The sequence below is a fragment of the Xenopus tropicalis genome, chromosome 3 (assembly GCF_000004195.4).
Source record: "Xenopus tropicalis strain Nigerian chromosome 3, UCB_Xtro_10.0, whole genome shotgun sequence".
NCBI classification, from domain to species: domain Eukaryota; kingdom Metazoa; phylum Chordata; class Amphibia; order Anura; family Pipidae; genus Xenopus; species Xenopus tropicalis.
The window spans coordinates 48,351,542-48,370,189 of NC_030679.2; the positions used below are offsets into that span (position 1 = coordinate 48,351,542).

The window sequence follows — 18,648 nt, forward strand, 5'->3', positions numbered from 1 at the left end:
GCACTTGCAGTACCACCGCCTGTTGTGCCAAGAAGAAAATCTTTTCCCATTGGCTACAACACAAGTTCCAGGAGCATAAAACATAAGTCCCAGAAACTAACTGGCGTTCCAAAATATAAAGGCCCTGTACACATTCTGTATATAATGGTTTGAGAATATGAAGGTTAAATCAACAGTCTTTCCTATAGTATGGAGCCCATAAAACATTATGCTGTGAGGCCCAGTTTTTTTTAGATACAACAATCATAGCAGGACTCCTTGACTATCTGACTTGTCGTACAAACAAAACATATTTTTGAAAATTTTCAATTAATCTTCCACAAACAGCTCTAACTTTACAAAGCAAAATTTCACAAAATCGCATTATTCAAAAAAAAGTATACTTTCCCTTTTTACGATCTATGCCTTTACAATACACCTTTGCTTGATGTAAAGGTGTCACCTTCCTGATTATCATCAAGCCCCTTATCCCTTTCAAAAATTTCCTTCTTTCTTTCAGCGCTAGGATTTGGTGAATTTCTTTAGCTGTAACAATCAGACCATTTCTAAACATAAAAGCACCAATTTAGTGAGTCCTTGCGTGTAAGTCTGTTGCTATCAAGACAACACAACAATAATTATATTTTCTGAGCACAATAACAAGGATTCCCTGTCCTGAATGTGGAAGTTTATCCATCTTAGCACCAATAAAAGGACATCTCTGAAGGTGACAATGTATTTAACTAGCTCCTAAAAACCTTCTTGTCAGTTATTTAAAAAATACTGTATTTTTATTTAAAAATATTACTTTCATTATTTTTTTCTTTTGAATAGAATCTCAACCCTTGCATTTAAAAAAAAAAAGTTCCATTTTCTCATGATGACACAGTTTCTGTGGTTTTTCCTGGTGTCTCGCTGAAAAGCAGCTTTCGGAAGATATTGGCATAAAAAGGTCCATACACCTGTTTGTTAAAGTTTACAATGCTGGCAAAATGAAATGCAACAAATTCAAGTTCCTTCTGAACAGTAGTAAGGCCTCCAGGAAGCAGGGGTACCCGTTTGTATGGATAAGGAAGACAAAGAAATGTGCTTAGGTACTCTTGCATCCGTTTTTCTAAAAGAATAAAAAAAAAAAAGATAAAATATAAAGTAAGTATCTGGTGGTGGACTCCTTCGTCGTACTCTGCAGCTTCTTTTATTACTGGAGTTGATCCATTTTCAGGTCATTAAAATCTTAAGTATGGCATTACATCTCCTTACAAAGCCAAGTAGACATCAGTTCTAACAGGTGATAGAATAAAGTCTGAAAGCAGTTAAGCTACTTTACTCTGTAAATCACTGTGCATACCCCCCAACATTTAATAAATGCAAAGAGGGACAAAAAAAGAAAATGTTTGACTACGGCCATTTTTGTGGCCACACCCACTAAATACTGCCATTTTACAAAATTTGTCTGGTTATGTAAAGTTTAAACAGATTTCTGAGGGTTTTGGGGTCTTACGTGTTATTACAGTTTTGCTAATGAAGCTGAAATTGCCCTTTAAGTTGCAAGTCCCAGTTCCCTAAAGAGACCTGTTTAGCTTATTAGTTACAATTGTATCTAAGGGGCTGATTTACTAAGACACGATTTCAAATCCGAATTGGAAAGATTCCGATTGGAAACGAACATTTTGCGTCTTTTTCGTATTTTTTGCGATTTTTTCGGTGTCTTTACGATTTTTGCGTAAAAACGCGAGTTTTTCGGCGTCTTTACGATTTTTGCGTAAAAACGCGAGTTTTTCTGCGTCTTTACGAAAGTTGCGCAAAGTCGCGATTTTTTCATAGCGTTAACACTTGCACGCAAAGTCGCGCCTTTTTCGTAGCGTTAAAACTTAAAAGGCGCAACGTTTCGCGCAAGTTTTAACGCTACGAAAAAATCGCGACTTTGCGCAACTTTCGTAAAGACGCCGAAAAAATCTCAAAATTACCGATCATTACGAAAAAAACGCAATTGGACGCATTCGGCCCGTTCGTGGGTTAGTAAATGTGCCCCTAAGTGTTGAGTATTCTGGGCTTTATGCTAAAAGCCTACTTATCTTATTAAATTTGAGAAACTTTGTATCCTTTTAGGCATTCAGTGCAGGAGATCAAAGGGAAAATTGGGACAGTTGGAAGGTATGAATGGGCAACTGTGTGCAAAGATGTCCGACTGTGCTGTTTCCTCAGCCAGAGCTTTTAAGCTTGCCTGCTTGAGCAGCTACTGCCCACCAGGCCTAGAAAAATGGCACTCATTTTATAAATGCTACTCAGTACAGCTGAATTCAGTGGAAATACAACCATGTCCTGCCCTTCTACTTGCTTTTTTAGAACTTAGTTGGCAAATACTTAAAGTGCACCTATTGTCAACAAATTATTTCCCAACCGGAGGTGGGAGCCCACCCCCTACACTGGATGGAGCTCCTGGTGGGAACAGCCATGTTGTGACACTAAGCAAAAGTGTCACTGCTTTCACTGTGCACATGGTGACAAACACATGTGCATAATGAGCAAGCTGGGAGACTCGCTTATAATGCGCATGTGTCACCGAACATGGCTTTCTGTGCCAGGAGCCCCTCCTGGTGCTGCTGGCTAATTGCTTGCAGGGGGCATTAAAGAAAAACAAATGAAAATATTGTTCCTCCAAACTGGAGTGCCCTATTAGCCTGCATCTCTGGGGGAGGAAACATGAGGTGCCCTCTGCCATTATCTATATGAAAGCGAGTGTTCCTGGACAGTAAATGCAATTTTAAACACTAGAGTTCTGCAAGAGATCACTGCAGCAGTCTAAATGCCATGCGTGCCATAGCCTTTAAACATTTTGATACTTCAAAATTCAAGCCTCTCATTTGATTTTACATTTATTACTTGGTATTAACTAGGCTACTGTAAATCACTATTAATAAAAGACCCCTATACCCAGAGCCAAAGGTCCCAAAAGATTCTGAATAACAAATCCTATACATTTGCTCTTCCATGCAAGCACAAAGTGGCGATAATACTGGCAACATTAGAGAATTACTCTATTACCCTATTAAACATGCTGGTGTGCTCTGTATAAATAGCTTACCTATCAAACTGTAAATAGGATGATCCTTTTCAGTAATGCTGCAGATCTGGCCCTGCAAATTTGTTTGTGCCTCTGAACTCAGTGTGGGTAGACCTCTTTCCGTCAAGGATTTGTTCATCTCATAACAGATCTTAACACTTAAAGCATTAAGAGGCTCTCTCAAATTTAATGCCCTGAAAAGATAATCACAGAAAGACTTACTAATGCAGGATTTACAGGCCTTTTTCAACATTACCTAGCATGTGACCCAGTTGCTGCACAGTGTTATTATAATGGTCTAAAAATAAGATACATTTAGCTCAACTCCAGTAGAAGTTTCCTCAGCTCTAGATTTAAAGTGACAGTGTCACTTTACATATTTACTGCAACTGTATAATCATCACTTTAATAATCTATTTTGTTGCACATTTACTCTTCAGTTATGCCCCCAATTACAGACGTGTGTCACAGGAGTTGATGTCAGGCATAAAAGATAGAGTAAAGCCATAATAGGCTGGGGCATTTGGCCTGGCCCCCAAAAAGTGAGCGACACAGGTCTATAAAAGAGGGGCTCCACAGAGGCAAGGTGCTGCAACTGAACAGTAACATCAGCACTGGATAGATCATTGTGACAGCTCTGACTCCCTCTGTGCTTGTGACTTTTTGTAACATATATTATCTTTCCTGGTCTCTGTCCGTCTTATGGTTGGTTATAAGCTTGTCATTAGGGTTCAGCAAAAAAAATTAAAAAAAAAAAAAAAAAAAAATACACCTTTAAAAAACAGTAAGAATTTGTAGGACAAGAAAAGCCAAAATGTTAGGTAACCAGTAACCCCAGTAAAATTAAAGTTATTCTCTTTAAAGAAAACTGCACCGGCCCTGCACCTTGCTTATGTGCCATGCCAGCATTTAATTACCTTCTGTCTGTCTACACACAAGTATCTTTGCAAAGGGGAAGAAGCACTCCAGTGTGTCGGCAATGCCTTTAAATCATTTATTTGCAGAAATGAACAAACAGCACAAGCTTTCAGGGGTGACCCCTTCTTCAGGTGAAAGATTTTTGTTTATGTCTACACACAAGCACATTGAATTTCTGGTTTACTTTACGGAGCATGTGCAAATGTGAGTCTGCACTATCACTGGAAAAAAATAAGCAAAATGCTGGCCTAGGCAGGAAAGACAGCTGTGTAAGGCTTGTGTGTGTAAAAATATTATTGTATTGTACGCTCCACTTGTGCCCATTCTAGACTGCTCTACTTCTGGAAAGGGCAAGCGTGAGCAGTCTGTGGTGGTAGGGAGTTGCCGCCGCCACCACAGCAGCAAGTGGATGGGTGAAAAGCACATGGGAGTTGGGGAAAGAGGGGGTGCATGTACCTTTTGGCTTGGCACTGGCTGAGAAATTACACAAATTTTTTACAGAATAGTGCAGTTTTCACTGAGGAGGAGCACTGGCCCAGGGGGAATAAAAAAAAGGACTCATTTTTAAGTTAGGGTTCCTAACATATTGGCACCCCTCAGTGCAGGTCCAGACTGAGATTCAAAACTGAAGGTATGCCTGCAGCTTGAGATTAACTTTTTATTAGCCTTTCCTTCTCCTTTAACACAAATAGTGTTAAGCAGATGATTGTTTTATTTATTTCAGAAGAGAACATACCTGTTGTTCATGCCCTGGAGGAGAATTGCTGAAATCTCTTTGATATGATCAGTAAATGAAGAAGTGCAATAAGACCCCATTGCATTCTGAGTAACTAGACACACAGAAGCCACAATTTTAACTTGTTGTAGTTTGTGTCGTAACTCTTGAATACGCAAATCATCAGTTATGAGAGTCTAGGGGGGGGGGAATAATCAGAAACAATGTAAGGTACCAGAGCAATGTACAAAATATTAAGGCAATGGTTAAAAACATAAACAAAACTAACAAACACAGAAAAAAAAGTATATTATATGATGAATCAGTTAAATCATGTGACAAAAAAAATTCATGCAATTTTCTAAGTAGATTATAAAAATATAGCTATAACTAAAAGATCACAAACTACTAGAGAAAATGGACATACTAAAAGAATAAAAAGATATGATGACTAATGTATTGATTCTATTACCTCTGGCACAGCATTTTGATAGTCCACCTGCAGAAGTTTCAGATACCCGCTATTCAGCACCAACGTAGGACTGAGATTATCCATAGATACTCCATTAGCACCGGAGGAACTTCCATCAGACTGTTTTTGCATGGCATCTCTAAAGGATTCATTAATCCATTCGGTTGTTTGATTAAGGGCATCTACAAAATTGGCATTATCAGGTATAGATAGAAGAAACATCAGTTACACAGGTGGTCTACATATAGTTTCTAGTAATGCACAATTTCTAAATAAAAGGTCTCCAATGAATAGTTTGTGGAAGACCGTCTCCACCCCTACTCCCCAGCAAAAGAAAACTATTACGCAGGGAATTACATGGTAATTAGCACACTGCAGCCTTGGCTATATAGTGTCTTATTTGACCTTTCATATACAAGTGCATACGCACTGCAAATGATCACACACACACACACACACATTATATATATATATATATATATATATATATATATATATATATATATATATATATATATATATATATATATATATATATATATATATTATATATGTTTTTATGCTTTTTAAGGCACACTGTACCTCCAGATGTGCCTTCTGAATGGTTCTTAGAACAGGGCAATATCAACGCTGGTATGCATTTATTACATCTCCCTGCAATAGAAAACCCTAGAAAGTTGTTCCTGCTACAGGGACTGGCCACTGCTGCATGACCACATTCCATGTCCTCCATTTAAATCTTCCATTTTTGGATAAGGAGAGAAGGATTTTCATGGCCAAGTTTGCAGCAAGGCTACTTTGGCAAGATTAAAACAGCATAATTATGAAGGAGAATCAATTTAAATTCAGCACGTAATGTTTCCAATAAAAAATACTCATGTGGACAATTAAAAATGACACTCTCCTCTGTTTTGTCACTAAAATAAATAGACTCCCAGATGGACTGATGAAAAATAAACAAAATGATACAAACTGCCTATATAAGACCAGAGGAAGACCTAAGGCAAAAATTAATTTTCCTCCTTACCTGGAGTCTTTGCAAGTATGTCCTGAAACTTCCCTCTTTCATACTCCACTAACTGACGCTGAAGCTGTGGTCTGATATTCTGAATAGTGTAGTTGACCATATCCATCTTCATAAGATCCAAAACATGTAAAACATCACTGGTGAACAGAAAAATATATGGAAATATTGTAACAAAAGGGAAAGTGTAATAGTTTAGCACACAGCCTTATAGGATAGACTTGCTCTATAAGGTTAATAACTCTCTTTACAGTGTTTCACAGATTGTTAAAATTAAATTGTTATTGTTGTATCTGGATGCTATAGTCAGTAACCACAGCAATTAAAAAGCGATGTTGAATAATTCACCTTTAACTTAACCTTTTATATATTATAGATCAGTGATCCACAACCAGTGGCTCGTGAGCAAGATGTTGCTCACCAACCCCTCAGATGTTGCTCTCAGTGCCCCCAAACGAGTAAGTTATTTTTGAATTCCTGACTTGGGGGCAAGTTTAGGTTGAATTAAAACAAGATATACTGCCAATTAAAGCCTTTTATAAGCTGATAGTGTGCATAGAGGCTACCTAATAGCCAATCACAGGCCTTATTTGGCACCTCCATGAACTTTTATGATGCTTGTGTTGCTCTCCAAATCTTTTTACATTTGACTGTGGCTCACGAGTATGCACCTAGAAATGCTGTTTGTTTGTAGCAAATAAAGAGCCAGTTCATTTTCAGCAATTTACAGTACAGCCTTGTTATATTTTCTTAGATATGCTGACTGACTCTTTAGAAGTATAAAATCCAAGTGGTCTTAACTAAATCCACAAAAGATAAAAATACACCACTTATGCTGTTCTATCTATACATGATGACAGAAATACTATTAATAACTTGTTCCTGTAGCTCTCACACTTAAGTGACCTTCAGGCCATTTAATATGAGAACTTGCTTGCTCTGTAAACACTGGCTGCCCCATGTCAGTTGGAGACTACTCCCAAATCAAAGTGCCTAATTCACTTCCTTTTGATTTCTGCTGCAGTTGTTCGCATGGTATTATTTGAAAGATTAGAATGAATAATGCTCAGTAGACAATGGAACGTACAAAAAAAGGAAACTGCAGTGATTTACTTGCAACAATCAATACAGCTCTGTAAATCTATTTCTTGTAGCCAGTTATGAATCAGTAACTCTAACTACACATTTGGGAGGTGAATATACCAACCGTAACATCTGCACAATGTCTCCAGTTGCTTTCAAGTTTTTAACATCTTCATCCCGAATAGGAGCACATAACTTTGCCATTATGCTAATAATGTAACTTCCAAGTTTAGGAATATCAACAGCATTGTGCTCAGCTTGCTGCTTTATAAGGTCCACATCTAAAACTTCACAGATTTGAGTCCGGAGCCTATTTGTACCAGGGGTCAAGAACGAAAGCAAGATCTAAAAACAGAGTTTAACAAACATATTAAAAAAAGAAGTATTTAAATTGTATGGCTTGAATACAGAATCCGGTTGGAAAAAAAAAAAACACAAATCCATAGATGCTGAATTCTAACATTACTTTAATGTACAACTACACAGTTTACACATCTACAGTCTATTATTAAGTCATTCTGTAAGGATTCTGTAACAAAGCTAACAGTGTTTTTTGTCTTGTCATTCTCCAGTCTGTCATTGCTTGTTGCCCTATTAATTAGGATTGTTTGAAAGACTATTTCAAAAGACTATTTCAGACTGGGTTTGGCCACATAGTATCCTCCACATAGTACCCTTTAAAAGAAATAGTATAATGCAGAAATGAAACTGGGCAAAATAGATAGACTGCGCAAAAAAAAAAAAAAAGTTTTCAATATAATTAGTTAGCCAAAAATGTAATCTATAAAGGCCGGAGAGGGCAGATGTCTAACATAATGGCCAGAACACTACTTCCTGCTTCAGCTGTATGAGGCTTATGTATTAGTAACCCTTTGAACCCCCCCCAACACACCAGAGACCCCCTGTATGGACAGATAAACCCCTATACCCCTGCACAGTGCAAAAGGTAAAAGGAAGAGGAAGGAACCTTTTTCATTTTCAAAGCAGCCTATCCCACTTCACAGAATAATAACAGAATAATAGATTTAACAAATCCATTTTTCATAAGAGTGAATAGGAGAACTTTATTTTAGACTTACAAATAGAGGCTTTTGGTTATTAAGGCTAAAGTTAGAAGTTAAAGTGGACCTGTCACCCAGACATAAAAAGCTGTATAATAAAAGTCCTGTTTAAATTTAACATGAAATTCAAATTACTTAACTTATTAACACATCCATACACATTATAAAGACATTTAAAAATCCCAGCTGTCAATCATATATTGCCTTAGGCATAGAGACGGGGCAGACAGTTTCCATTCAGCACTTTGTAGATGTCACTGCCCTCCTCACTTTTCCCCTCCCTCTTCACCATCTTATTATGTAGCCAGTGCATGGGCAGGTGCATTAGGTCCACAATTCTGGCACATAAACAAGATTTTGGCACAATGCAAAGCTTTCCTTACTAACAAAATGGCACCTGCCTGCTTGCTGCAGTTGTGTAATTCCCAGACTGAAGGAAACAGATTTCAATAATTTATATAGTGTAAGTGAAGTTTATTATGATTGACTAACCTGATAGAAAATAATTTGAAATTATTTCTTAGGGTGACAGGTCCCCTTTAAGCTAGAGCAGAGTAGAGTAGAGTACAGCCAGGAGAACATTCTAAGTCAATGTGGCCCTGTAGACTAGCATAATATGAACTAAATACAGTCTTTTTTAAAACAAAAATGTAATTACCTCTTTAATTTCATCAAAGAGTTTGATAGCGTAGTCATACTGGGGTGGATCCTGATTTAGTTCTGACTCCAAGCAATCCCAAAATGCTTTATGAACAATTTGTTTTACTCTTCCTTCTAAGCTGTTAAGGACACAAAAAAAATTAAACATTCATTTATACAGGTATGGGACCCATTATCCAGAATGTTCAGGACCTGGGGTTTTCCGGTTAAGGGGTCTTTCCGTAATTCGGATGTCCTACCTAACGTCTGCTAAAAACATTATTTATATTAAACAGTACTTAAACCCAATAGGATTGTTTTGCCTCCAATATGGATTAATTACGGTATATCTTAGTTTGGATTAGGGACAAGGTACTGTTTTATTATTACAGAAAAAAAAAGTGAATTATTTGATTAAAATGGAGACTATGGGAGATGGCCTTTTTGTAATTTGGAGCTTTCTGGATAATGGTTTCTGGATAAGGGGTCCAATACCTATACTTCATGCTTTTTTGTTAAAACATGCATATCTTGTCTGTCTTAACCAAGGACAGCTTTGCCATGCAGTATTTCCATGTCTACTGTTGGAATGCAGCAGTTACAGTAACGCTTGGGGGACAGACAAAAATACAAGTCCAATAACAGCCTGAAATCATGGACATTTTTAAATATATGTCTTTAAAAGATTTAAAACACTAAATTATGTATTAATTATATTGTAAAGTATCAAATACAGGACAGACCTAAAATGGGAGACATCCATGGGGCTAGAATAAGTAAATAGTATACTTGCTATAGAAGTATAGACGTATACTTGCTATAGGTTAGGAGGTACCATTTTCTGTAACAGTCTACGATACTCCTCTGTCTGAGACCAATGAGCACTAACAACACTTAGAAAGCATGCTGCCTTTTTATATTTATCAGCCTTGGTCCACAGAACTTTTAGTATGTAAAGAAGCAGCAGCATAAAAAGATATATTCCTAGCAATAGAACAATGCAAATGATTAAAAACCTAATGCTTAAAAATGAGGAGAACTGTCTCAAATCATACCTGTTTTGAGGTGGATCTATGTGATTTAGCTGAAAATTTCCATTTGTGACAATTTCATGGGCCAGCATTAAGTTGCCGAGGTTTCTTGTAGTTGCCATCATATCATCTAATGTCACTGGCTTTGGTGGACTTGCTGCAAAATAAAACAGATATTAGATATCACCAGAAACCTGTCTTGCCAGAGAGAAATCTGCAGTTAATCCTTAAGTTTAAGTTGCTCACTGGGTGTTAGGATGTCTGTGGCCTGGTTCATTTAGGAAATCAAACAGCCATCCATGGTAACAGACACAAAAGAAAAACAAACAACTTCAAAACATTATTGCTGCTTCAAAAGAGCTGAGCTTCCTGCCATTATAATAAACACTCTATGAAAACAGTTCTTGAAAGTGAATAGGGACACATGTAGATCTTTAGTTGAATATATAATATTTAGAAAAAGTAACAGATGCCATTTAGGAAGTATACTATAAAAATAAAGGTCAAAAGTCGAAAGGAGTTGCTACAAAATACTAGGCTCTACAAAGAAATATTTTATAGGACCACCCAATACCAAATAACATTGAAAGTTGTCATCACTGAAGATGTCCCCTAGACCCTCAACTGCTCTACTTTGCTACCCTAGTTTAAGCCATTTTAGGTCTCCTGTTTGTTATACAATTATGGCAAGGTCTGGTGCTATATAAATAAATATGGAACAATATAAATAAATGATGATGACACCGCCAATGGGGAACTCATAGGCCTATGATTAAGTACCGCATGGTACGAAACGCATAAGGCTATCTGCAATATGTGTTAGTATAATAAACTTTTCGTGATTTTAATTCAACTTTTCACAAACAACTGCTACTTATTTACTTTAATACCGGAGTGCCTGCCTTTTCTCTATATTTGTGATTTATCCAGATAAACTGAGCTAAGCTAAGACATGCCTCAGTCCACTTACAACCTAGCATATATGCAAGCCCTTGGTTTTATGTTCTCACAGAGTCACATACAAGCCACATATTAGAAAGATATATTTTCCATTTGAGTCCTGCAAAGTTCAGTGGTATAGATTAACTTTAACAATACTTTATTTCTGATAATATTACCTTCTAAACACTGTATAATTTCCTAGGAAATAAAAAAAAAAAATATTTATATATATATATATATATATATATATATATATATATATATATATATATATATATATATATATCCTGATGACGATCCTATTGGGATCAAAACGCGTTGATGCGATGAGCTAATAAAACAAAAAACTTTTGTTTTATCTCTACATGCCGTGAGTGCTTTCTATCAATCTATTGTCTATATATAATATTATAGGTGAAAGCAGTTTCTGTTCTGGCAATATCACACCTTCACCGCATATAACCCACTGGCCTGCAGCCAAAATGAGTAAATACCATGTGGCACATGCATGGTCACCTTTCTATTATTCCATTTGCTGTGGCTGACCACACCAACGATGGGATTAGCAGGAAGTAAAGAGGCGCTGCACCTTTATTTCCTTTTTCCCCAGCCAAAGGAAAATGAGGGGCCAGCAAAAGTTGTTGCAATTAAGGCAACATACTTGCATTGCTTTACCACAGAAAGTGATACAAAAATAGACCATGATAATATTTCAGAATAAAGCTAAGCAGACTCACAGGAAGGGGAAGCATGCTTGCTTGAAGAGTCACTAGTGAAGCTTTCCCTGGGGGACTCATTATCGCTGGAAGTTGTTGTGCTCTCAGAAAGTCTTGATGTGTCAGAATCACTCATTGGTTCCTCAGTTCCACAGGGCTTTTCATTATTGAGTGGCATTTTATAGCATGTAAAAAGTACCCTGAAAACACAAACATGAATTAATGGTTACTGAAATAGACAATTGTAAACCCTTTACCTTAGTTACTAAACACATGCAGAGGCATCACACAGAATTGTCATTTTCCCATTTTATGAGAGAATCCTATGGCGCTCCTCCACCTGAGAAAATGCACCAGCCTGGGTACTTTACAGCAGAGTGTACAGTCACTACTTTGACACTGCTTCCAGGCAACCCTTGCATGCAAAGTACAGAAATCTGCCTGGTCTTTCCAGACCAAGTTGGCAAGTTAATGGCTCATATATTGGGCCCACAGGTGAAACTGCCTAATTTTTCTGTCCAACAGTGACCCCATGAAACAAGTGGATCTTGCAGTGTATGGCCAGCTAAGAGATTCTATCAAAAACTCTAGGCTTGGGGGTAAAAGGGCGTGAAGCATGTTCAGAATATTAAATGTTCATGTCTTTTAATAAAACTTCCGTGAAAAATTACGTAGCCCTGTGGCTCTCTAAAGGTTATTATACACAAACCAACCAATAAGTCCAATTCATCCATTATTGGCTTACAGTGGCCATACATGCCTAGATTTGGCAGGTTAGTTTGGCCTATTTTGACCATAGTGCCCAACCATCAGGGCATGTTTACAATGTGGGAGGGCAGGTTTGATAGACCATTCTGTGAACCTTTTGGATTGCAGTTGATTGCTCACAACAGAAAATCTGGCTGACAGAATGTGAAATGGGGAGGGGTTCATGAGTCAACCTACAGTAGTATTGGGGAATACTTTTCTGTGAATTATGATTGGTAACACTGGATTTGGCTAAAAAACACAAGATAGTAGAACAGCATGCAGGCATGTTTTACTCATACATTAAAGATTGAACATGTGTCTTTTTCAACCTTTGTTACTATGTTACACCCATTTGTCTAACCTGTGTGTAAATCATTACAGCATCCTGAAAGGCAAGCCACACATTGCAAACAGTTATGGAACTGCATCTCTGAACAATCTCCCACAGGAGTGATTTCAGTTATTGGATTCAATATCAGTTTAGCAAACCATGAGCCAAGCAGGCCATGTGCAGAAACCATACAAAGTTACTGAGTAGCAAATTCCAACATTCTACTACTGTCGGCAGTAACAGAATTTTTCAGGACACACTGCTTTCTTACTATAAACATTCCCAGCTAATGGGCCATAACCACTTTTTCAGTGATATTGTTTAAAATCTGCTGTGATCCAGAATCCACTGGGAGATAGGTATAACATTTACATAGGATAACATTTACATTTCAAATGATAAAAGCATCACATGTGGCAGTTTTTACCTACCTATAAGCAATCAAGGGTTTACAGAAAGGTTACACTAATGCAGGGGTGTCAAACTCAATCACATAAGGGGGCCAAAATCTAAAACACAGGCTAAGTCGCGGGCCAAATTTTTTATTAATATACTTAGTAAGATACTAAGGGGTATATTTATCACAATGTGTAAAAAGTGGAGTAAGACATTACCGGTGATGTTGCTCAAATCAGCCAATAGATGCTTTGCTACTGTTGAAATCTGATTACTGATTGGATGCCTTGGGCAACATTACTGGTAATGCTTCACTGCACTTTTTACACACCATGATAAATATACCCCTTAGTCTTAGTTGCTATGTAAGGAAAATGGAAATTGATCAGGCTGGATGGTCAGACACACTCACCAAGGGCCACATAAAACATCCAGGTGGGCCGGATTTGGCCCCCGGGCCTTGTGTTTGACATATATGCACTAATGGATGGCAACTTTTTTCAAAAGCATCACATAATAGTCTAGGGACTGTAAATTAAATTAGGTTGAGAGGTGTTTGTAAACAATCCCATACATTTTTATATATTCTTACATTGCCTTTGCACAAAACATTTCTATGGAATATTTTGGCACCTTATTGTGGCTGCAGTCTATGGGGGTGCAATATGTCTACAGAAGTCTTACTAGAATTGCAAGCAAGTGTGAGGGCCCTCAGTTTCAGGAACACTTGTTTAAACAACTTTTAACATTAGTTGTTCCAGTATAAAGTATGTTCCATTTGTTCCAGTTAACTATGACAGATTTGGTTGCACCTGTAAAATAAAAAAATTCAAGCGGATCCAAAACACATTAATCTATAGAGCAGTGGTTCTCAACCTTCCTAATGCTGCGACCCTTTAATACAGTTCCTCATGTTGTGGTGACCCCCAACCATAAAATTATTTCTAAGACCATCGGAAATATGTGTTTTCCTATGGTCTTAGGCGACCCGTGTCGTTCGACCCCCAAAGAGGTCCCGGCCCACAGGTTGAGAACCTCTGCTATAGAGGAAAGTGAATATAAAACAGAATGCTGTTCGTTTTATGTCTTGATATAAGGTTACAGGACACAGGCACCAGCTGGGATGCAGGAGGATTCTTGCAATAAGACCCTGGGCAGTAAATTCAGGCCTAACAAGGTAATGTGACACAAGGTGCCAGGACTTATTTGCTCACACTTTAAAGTATAACAACCAGGGTCACCCATATTTACAAAACACAGCTAAAGCACAATATGTAAATTAAAATGTTTACTAAAGAATCAAGCATTCTAAATATTTTAAACTTAACTCCTGACAAACTATAGAGAAATCCAAACCCAGCCCTAGTATTAAAATTTATCAGAATCAAGCGTAGATTGTATTTCAACATTTAGGGTGAAGTCACACAGAGCTACATAGTAGCAGCTACTTGTCACAGCTACTAAACGCCAGAAAATACCCTGACATAGACAATACTAAAAACTGCCTTTGCTAAAACACACGAAGAGACAATTATCAGTAAATGGTCAGCATTGTCTATTTTAGTAACCATGAAAAGTAGCTGCTACTAGTAGCTCCGTGTCTTCACCCTTAGGGCTCTGGTACACGGGGAGATTAGTCGCCCGCGGCAAAACTCCCTGCTCGCGGGCGACTAATCTCCCCGAGTTGCCTTCCCTCTGCCATCCCACCGGCGAACATGTAAGTCGCCGGCGGGATGGCAGACGCGGCGGCGCGATTTCGCGCAAATCGCCGAAAAAGACTCGCGAGGCTTTTTCGGCGATTTCCCGAAATCGCCCCGCCGCGTCTGCCATCCCACCGGCGACTTACATGTTCGCCGGTGGGATGGCAGAGGGAAGGCAACTCGGGGAGATTAGTCGCCCGCGAGCAGGGAGTTTTGCCGCGGGCGACTAATCTCCCCGTGTACCAGAGCCCTAACCCTCCAATGCTGGGACATACTCTTAGGGCTCTGGCACACGGGGAGATTAGTCGCCCGCGGCAAAACTCCCTGTTCGCGGGCGACTAATCTCCCCGAGTTGCCTTCCCCTGCCATCCCACCGGCGAACATGTAAGTCGCCGGCGGGATGGCAGATGCGGCGGGACAATTTCGGGAAATCGACGAAAAAGACTCGCGAGTCTTTTTTGGCGATTTGCGCGAGCGACTAATCTCCCTGTGTGCCAGAGCCCTTAAGGGTGAAGACACACTGAGCTACTAGTAGCAGCTACTTGTTGTGGCTACTAAAATAGACAATGCTGATCATTTACGGATAACTGTCTCTATGTGTGTTTTAGCAGAGGCAATTCTCACTATTGTCTATGGTGGGGTATTTTCTTGAGTTTAGTAGCCATGAAAAAGTAGCTGCTACTAGTAGCTCAGTGTGTCTTCACCCTAACACGACTGATATTGCACAACTACAACCTACAGCAGGCAGCACAAAATTGCATTTATATTATATATTTTTAAATGCATTATGGTGTTCAACAGCAGGTGCAGTAAAATATGTTTTGGAAGTTTGTGTACTACAAAACAATCAATGTAAAGCCTAGACAGTGACATTCCTATATCAAGGTGTCAGCAACAACAAACAAGACCCTTAAGCCTCATTTTACTACATACGCAATGCAAAGTAACTAACAAAGTCATCCTATTTCTCTCAAAACATTTTTCATGCCACTACTCCTAAGACTGATATTGAAAATTGCAGTTTTTATTTTTTTTATAAATTAGACCTCAACTCCAGCGTGCATTATATATTATTTAAACATAACAAGTCAAAGTACATTTTCAGGTCATAGAAGGTTTAGGGTAAGTACCCATTTAGGGGCAGATTTATCAAAATGTGAGTTTAGATCTTAATACATAAATCTCACCTACATTCTATTCATTTCTATGGGATATTTAGAAGCGTATTTATCAAATGGTGAGTTCTAACTTACACCCATCAATAAATATGCTTCTAAAAATCCCATAGAAAATGAATATGGCATGGGCGAGTTTTTATTTATTAAGCTCTAAACTCACATTTTGATAAATCTGCCCCTTATTGTACGCCACTCCAGAATATGTTGGTGTGACATGTTTGTAGCATTGCTGTTGATCAAATTCACATTCTGTGCGTTTGCTTCTGTGGGAACCACATTGCAGAATGTAAACAAGTGAGCACTGCATTGCTCTGCACAACACAACACGTAATGCCCAGTAACAGCTGCTGACAAGAATAGTAATAATAAGAGCTCCGCATAAGGCAATGGGCTAAGAATACAGCAAATTTGTGAGTTAGAGAAACCATACCTGCTTGCCCTCTGTTGTCCTTACACAGACATGCACTGGTCCCAGTCTGTATATAATATATACTTCGTATACACGGAGTCTGTATACACTTTATTCTGTCCACTTTGTTGGGCTGATTTCCCAATCCGGAAACGCTTATCAGACTCTTTCCATTAATATCCGATCCTCCAGTTCTCCGTTTGAAGGTTATGTTATAGTCTTGTCCGTGTCTCCCTGCTTCTGTCTGTGCTGCTTCTGCTTCGTCCCCACTGGTTGTTTTTGTTCTCAGGCAGGTCGATCTCACAGCTGATCGCTGATGGGGGAGGGGGTGGATTGGCTCAAATTGTTACATGTGTTTGTGCAACTGGCACACAGACAGCAGATAATAATATAAGTTTATATAACAACAAACAGGTACGAAGTTCACTAACTAAAGATGTCTACCCCCCTCGTTATACAGCCGTTCGCCAATATGAGCATAAATCCGAAATTTGAGGCAGATGGTACAGTCCGAAGGCGGGCTTATCTTATTTACGGAAATATCTTCCCGTACTAACAAGGCTGCAATGGGCGGGGCTAAGTGATACAATGTATTGTCACGTGATCATGTTTGGCCTTGCCCTCAGGGGATTACGCAATTGGCTAGAATTGGAATAGAATTCTGTCCCGGGGTTTGCAGTGAGATTCGCGCCCCAGTCCCGAGCTCTGTGGGAGCCAATACCCGCTAATAAGGCGACAGCTTCCCGCTGTTTTACATTAGGCTGTGCTTCTTCAGTTCTCCCCGTTTATTTTGACTTTTTTATATCCAGTTTCATACAGTTAATTTTTTTAAAGTTCGTTTTAGTTGATTATGCTGTTCTATCTTTTTCCTTATTCCCTGTTAAATAAAAAAGACTATTACAAAGTAATCAACTCAAACTGAACATGTATTTAACCCTAATAATTGCCCCAACACCTGTATTGATACAAACACCTCTGACCACTGAATGTTGTATTATAAAGATAAATTATATGTCTATGGTACTGTGTGAGAGGGAAAAAATGACTTATACTTTGCTTCCATTTGGCCAATCCGAAAAAACCCAGTAGTATGTAAAGTACATACTATGGGGCACATTCATTAAAGTACGACAGGTCCGATTACAAAAAAAAATAGTATTTTTTCTAAACTTTACAACTTTTGCGTATTTTCTGCAATATTTTCCTTAATTTGCGCGCCTTTTTGTACTTTGCAACATTTGTGCGACAAAATCGTATTGTCGCAACAAGTACGAAAGTTTCGGTTTCAGTCAAGCTTCGGTATCGTGACTTTCCTTGGGCCGGGTTGGAGCTGCAGAGTGCCATTGAGCCCTATGGGAGACTTTCCTTGGGCCAGGTTGGAGCTGCAGAGTGCCATTGAGCCCTATGGGAGACTTTCCTTGGGCCGGGTTGGAGCTGCAGAGTGCCATTGAGCCCTATGGGAGACTTTCCTTGGGCCGGGTTGGAGCTGCAGAGTGCCATTGAGCCCTATAGGAGACTTTCCTTGGGCCAGGTTGGAGCTGCAGAGTGCCATTGAGCCCTATGGGAGACTTTCCTTGGGCCGGGTTGGAGCTGCAGAGTGCCATTGAGCCCTATGGGAGACTTTCCTTGGGCCGGGTTGGAGCTGCAGAGTGCCATTGAGCCCTATGGGAGACTTTCCTTGGGCCGGGTTGGAGCTGCAGAGTGCCATTGAGCCCTATGGGAGACTTTCCTTGGGCCGGGTTGGAGCTGCAGAGTGCCATTGAGCCCTATGGGAGACTTTCCTTGGGCCGGGTTGGAGCTGCAGAGTGCCATTGAGCCCTATGGGAGACTTTCCTTGGGCCGGGTTGGAGCTGCAGAGTGCCATTGAGCCCTATGGGAGACTTTCCTTGGGCCGGGTTGGAGCTGCAGAGTGCCATTGAGCCCTATGGGAGACTTTCCTTGGGCCGGGTTGGAGCTGCAGAGTGCCATTGAGCCCTATGGGAGACTTTCCTTGGGCCGGGTTGGAGCTGCAGAGTGCCATTGAGCCCTATGGGAGACTTTCCTTGGGCCGGGTTGGAGCTGCAGAGTGCCATTGAGCCCTATAGGAGACTTTCCTTGGGCCAGGTTGGAGCTGCAGAGTGCCATTGAGCCCTATGGGAGACTTTCCTTGGGCCAGGTTGGAGCTGCAGAGTGCCATTGAGCCCTATGGGAGACTTTCCTTGGGCCAGGTTGGAGCTGCAGAGTGCCATTGAGTCCTATGC

The 18,648-nt window shown here is 39.4% G+C and overlaps 1 protein-coding gene across 1 annotated transcript; it reads right to left on the bottom strand.

Annotated features, from left to right (window-relative positions):
- Window positions 1–803: 803 nt before the first annotated feature.
- tcp11l2 (t-complex 11, testis-specific-like 2) lies at window positions 804–16,614 on the bottom strand. The gene is given in 10 exon segments (NM_001127106.1): window positions 804–1,093; window positions 3,065–3,237; window positions 4,698–4,873; window positions 5,149–5,330; window positions 6,176–6,312; window positions 7,380–7,600; window positions 8,975–9,095; window positions 10,011–10,143; window positions 11,666–11,844; window positions 16,430–16,614. Coding segments are annotated over 9 exon segments (1,539 nt in total). The 5' UTR covers window positions 11,823–11,844; window positions 16,430–16,614; the 3' UTR covers window positions 804–854.
- Window positions 16,615–18,648: the final 2,034 nt, after the last annotated feature.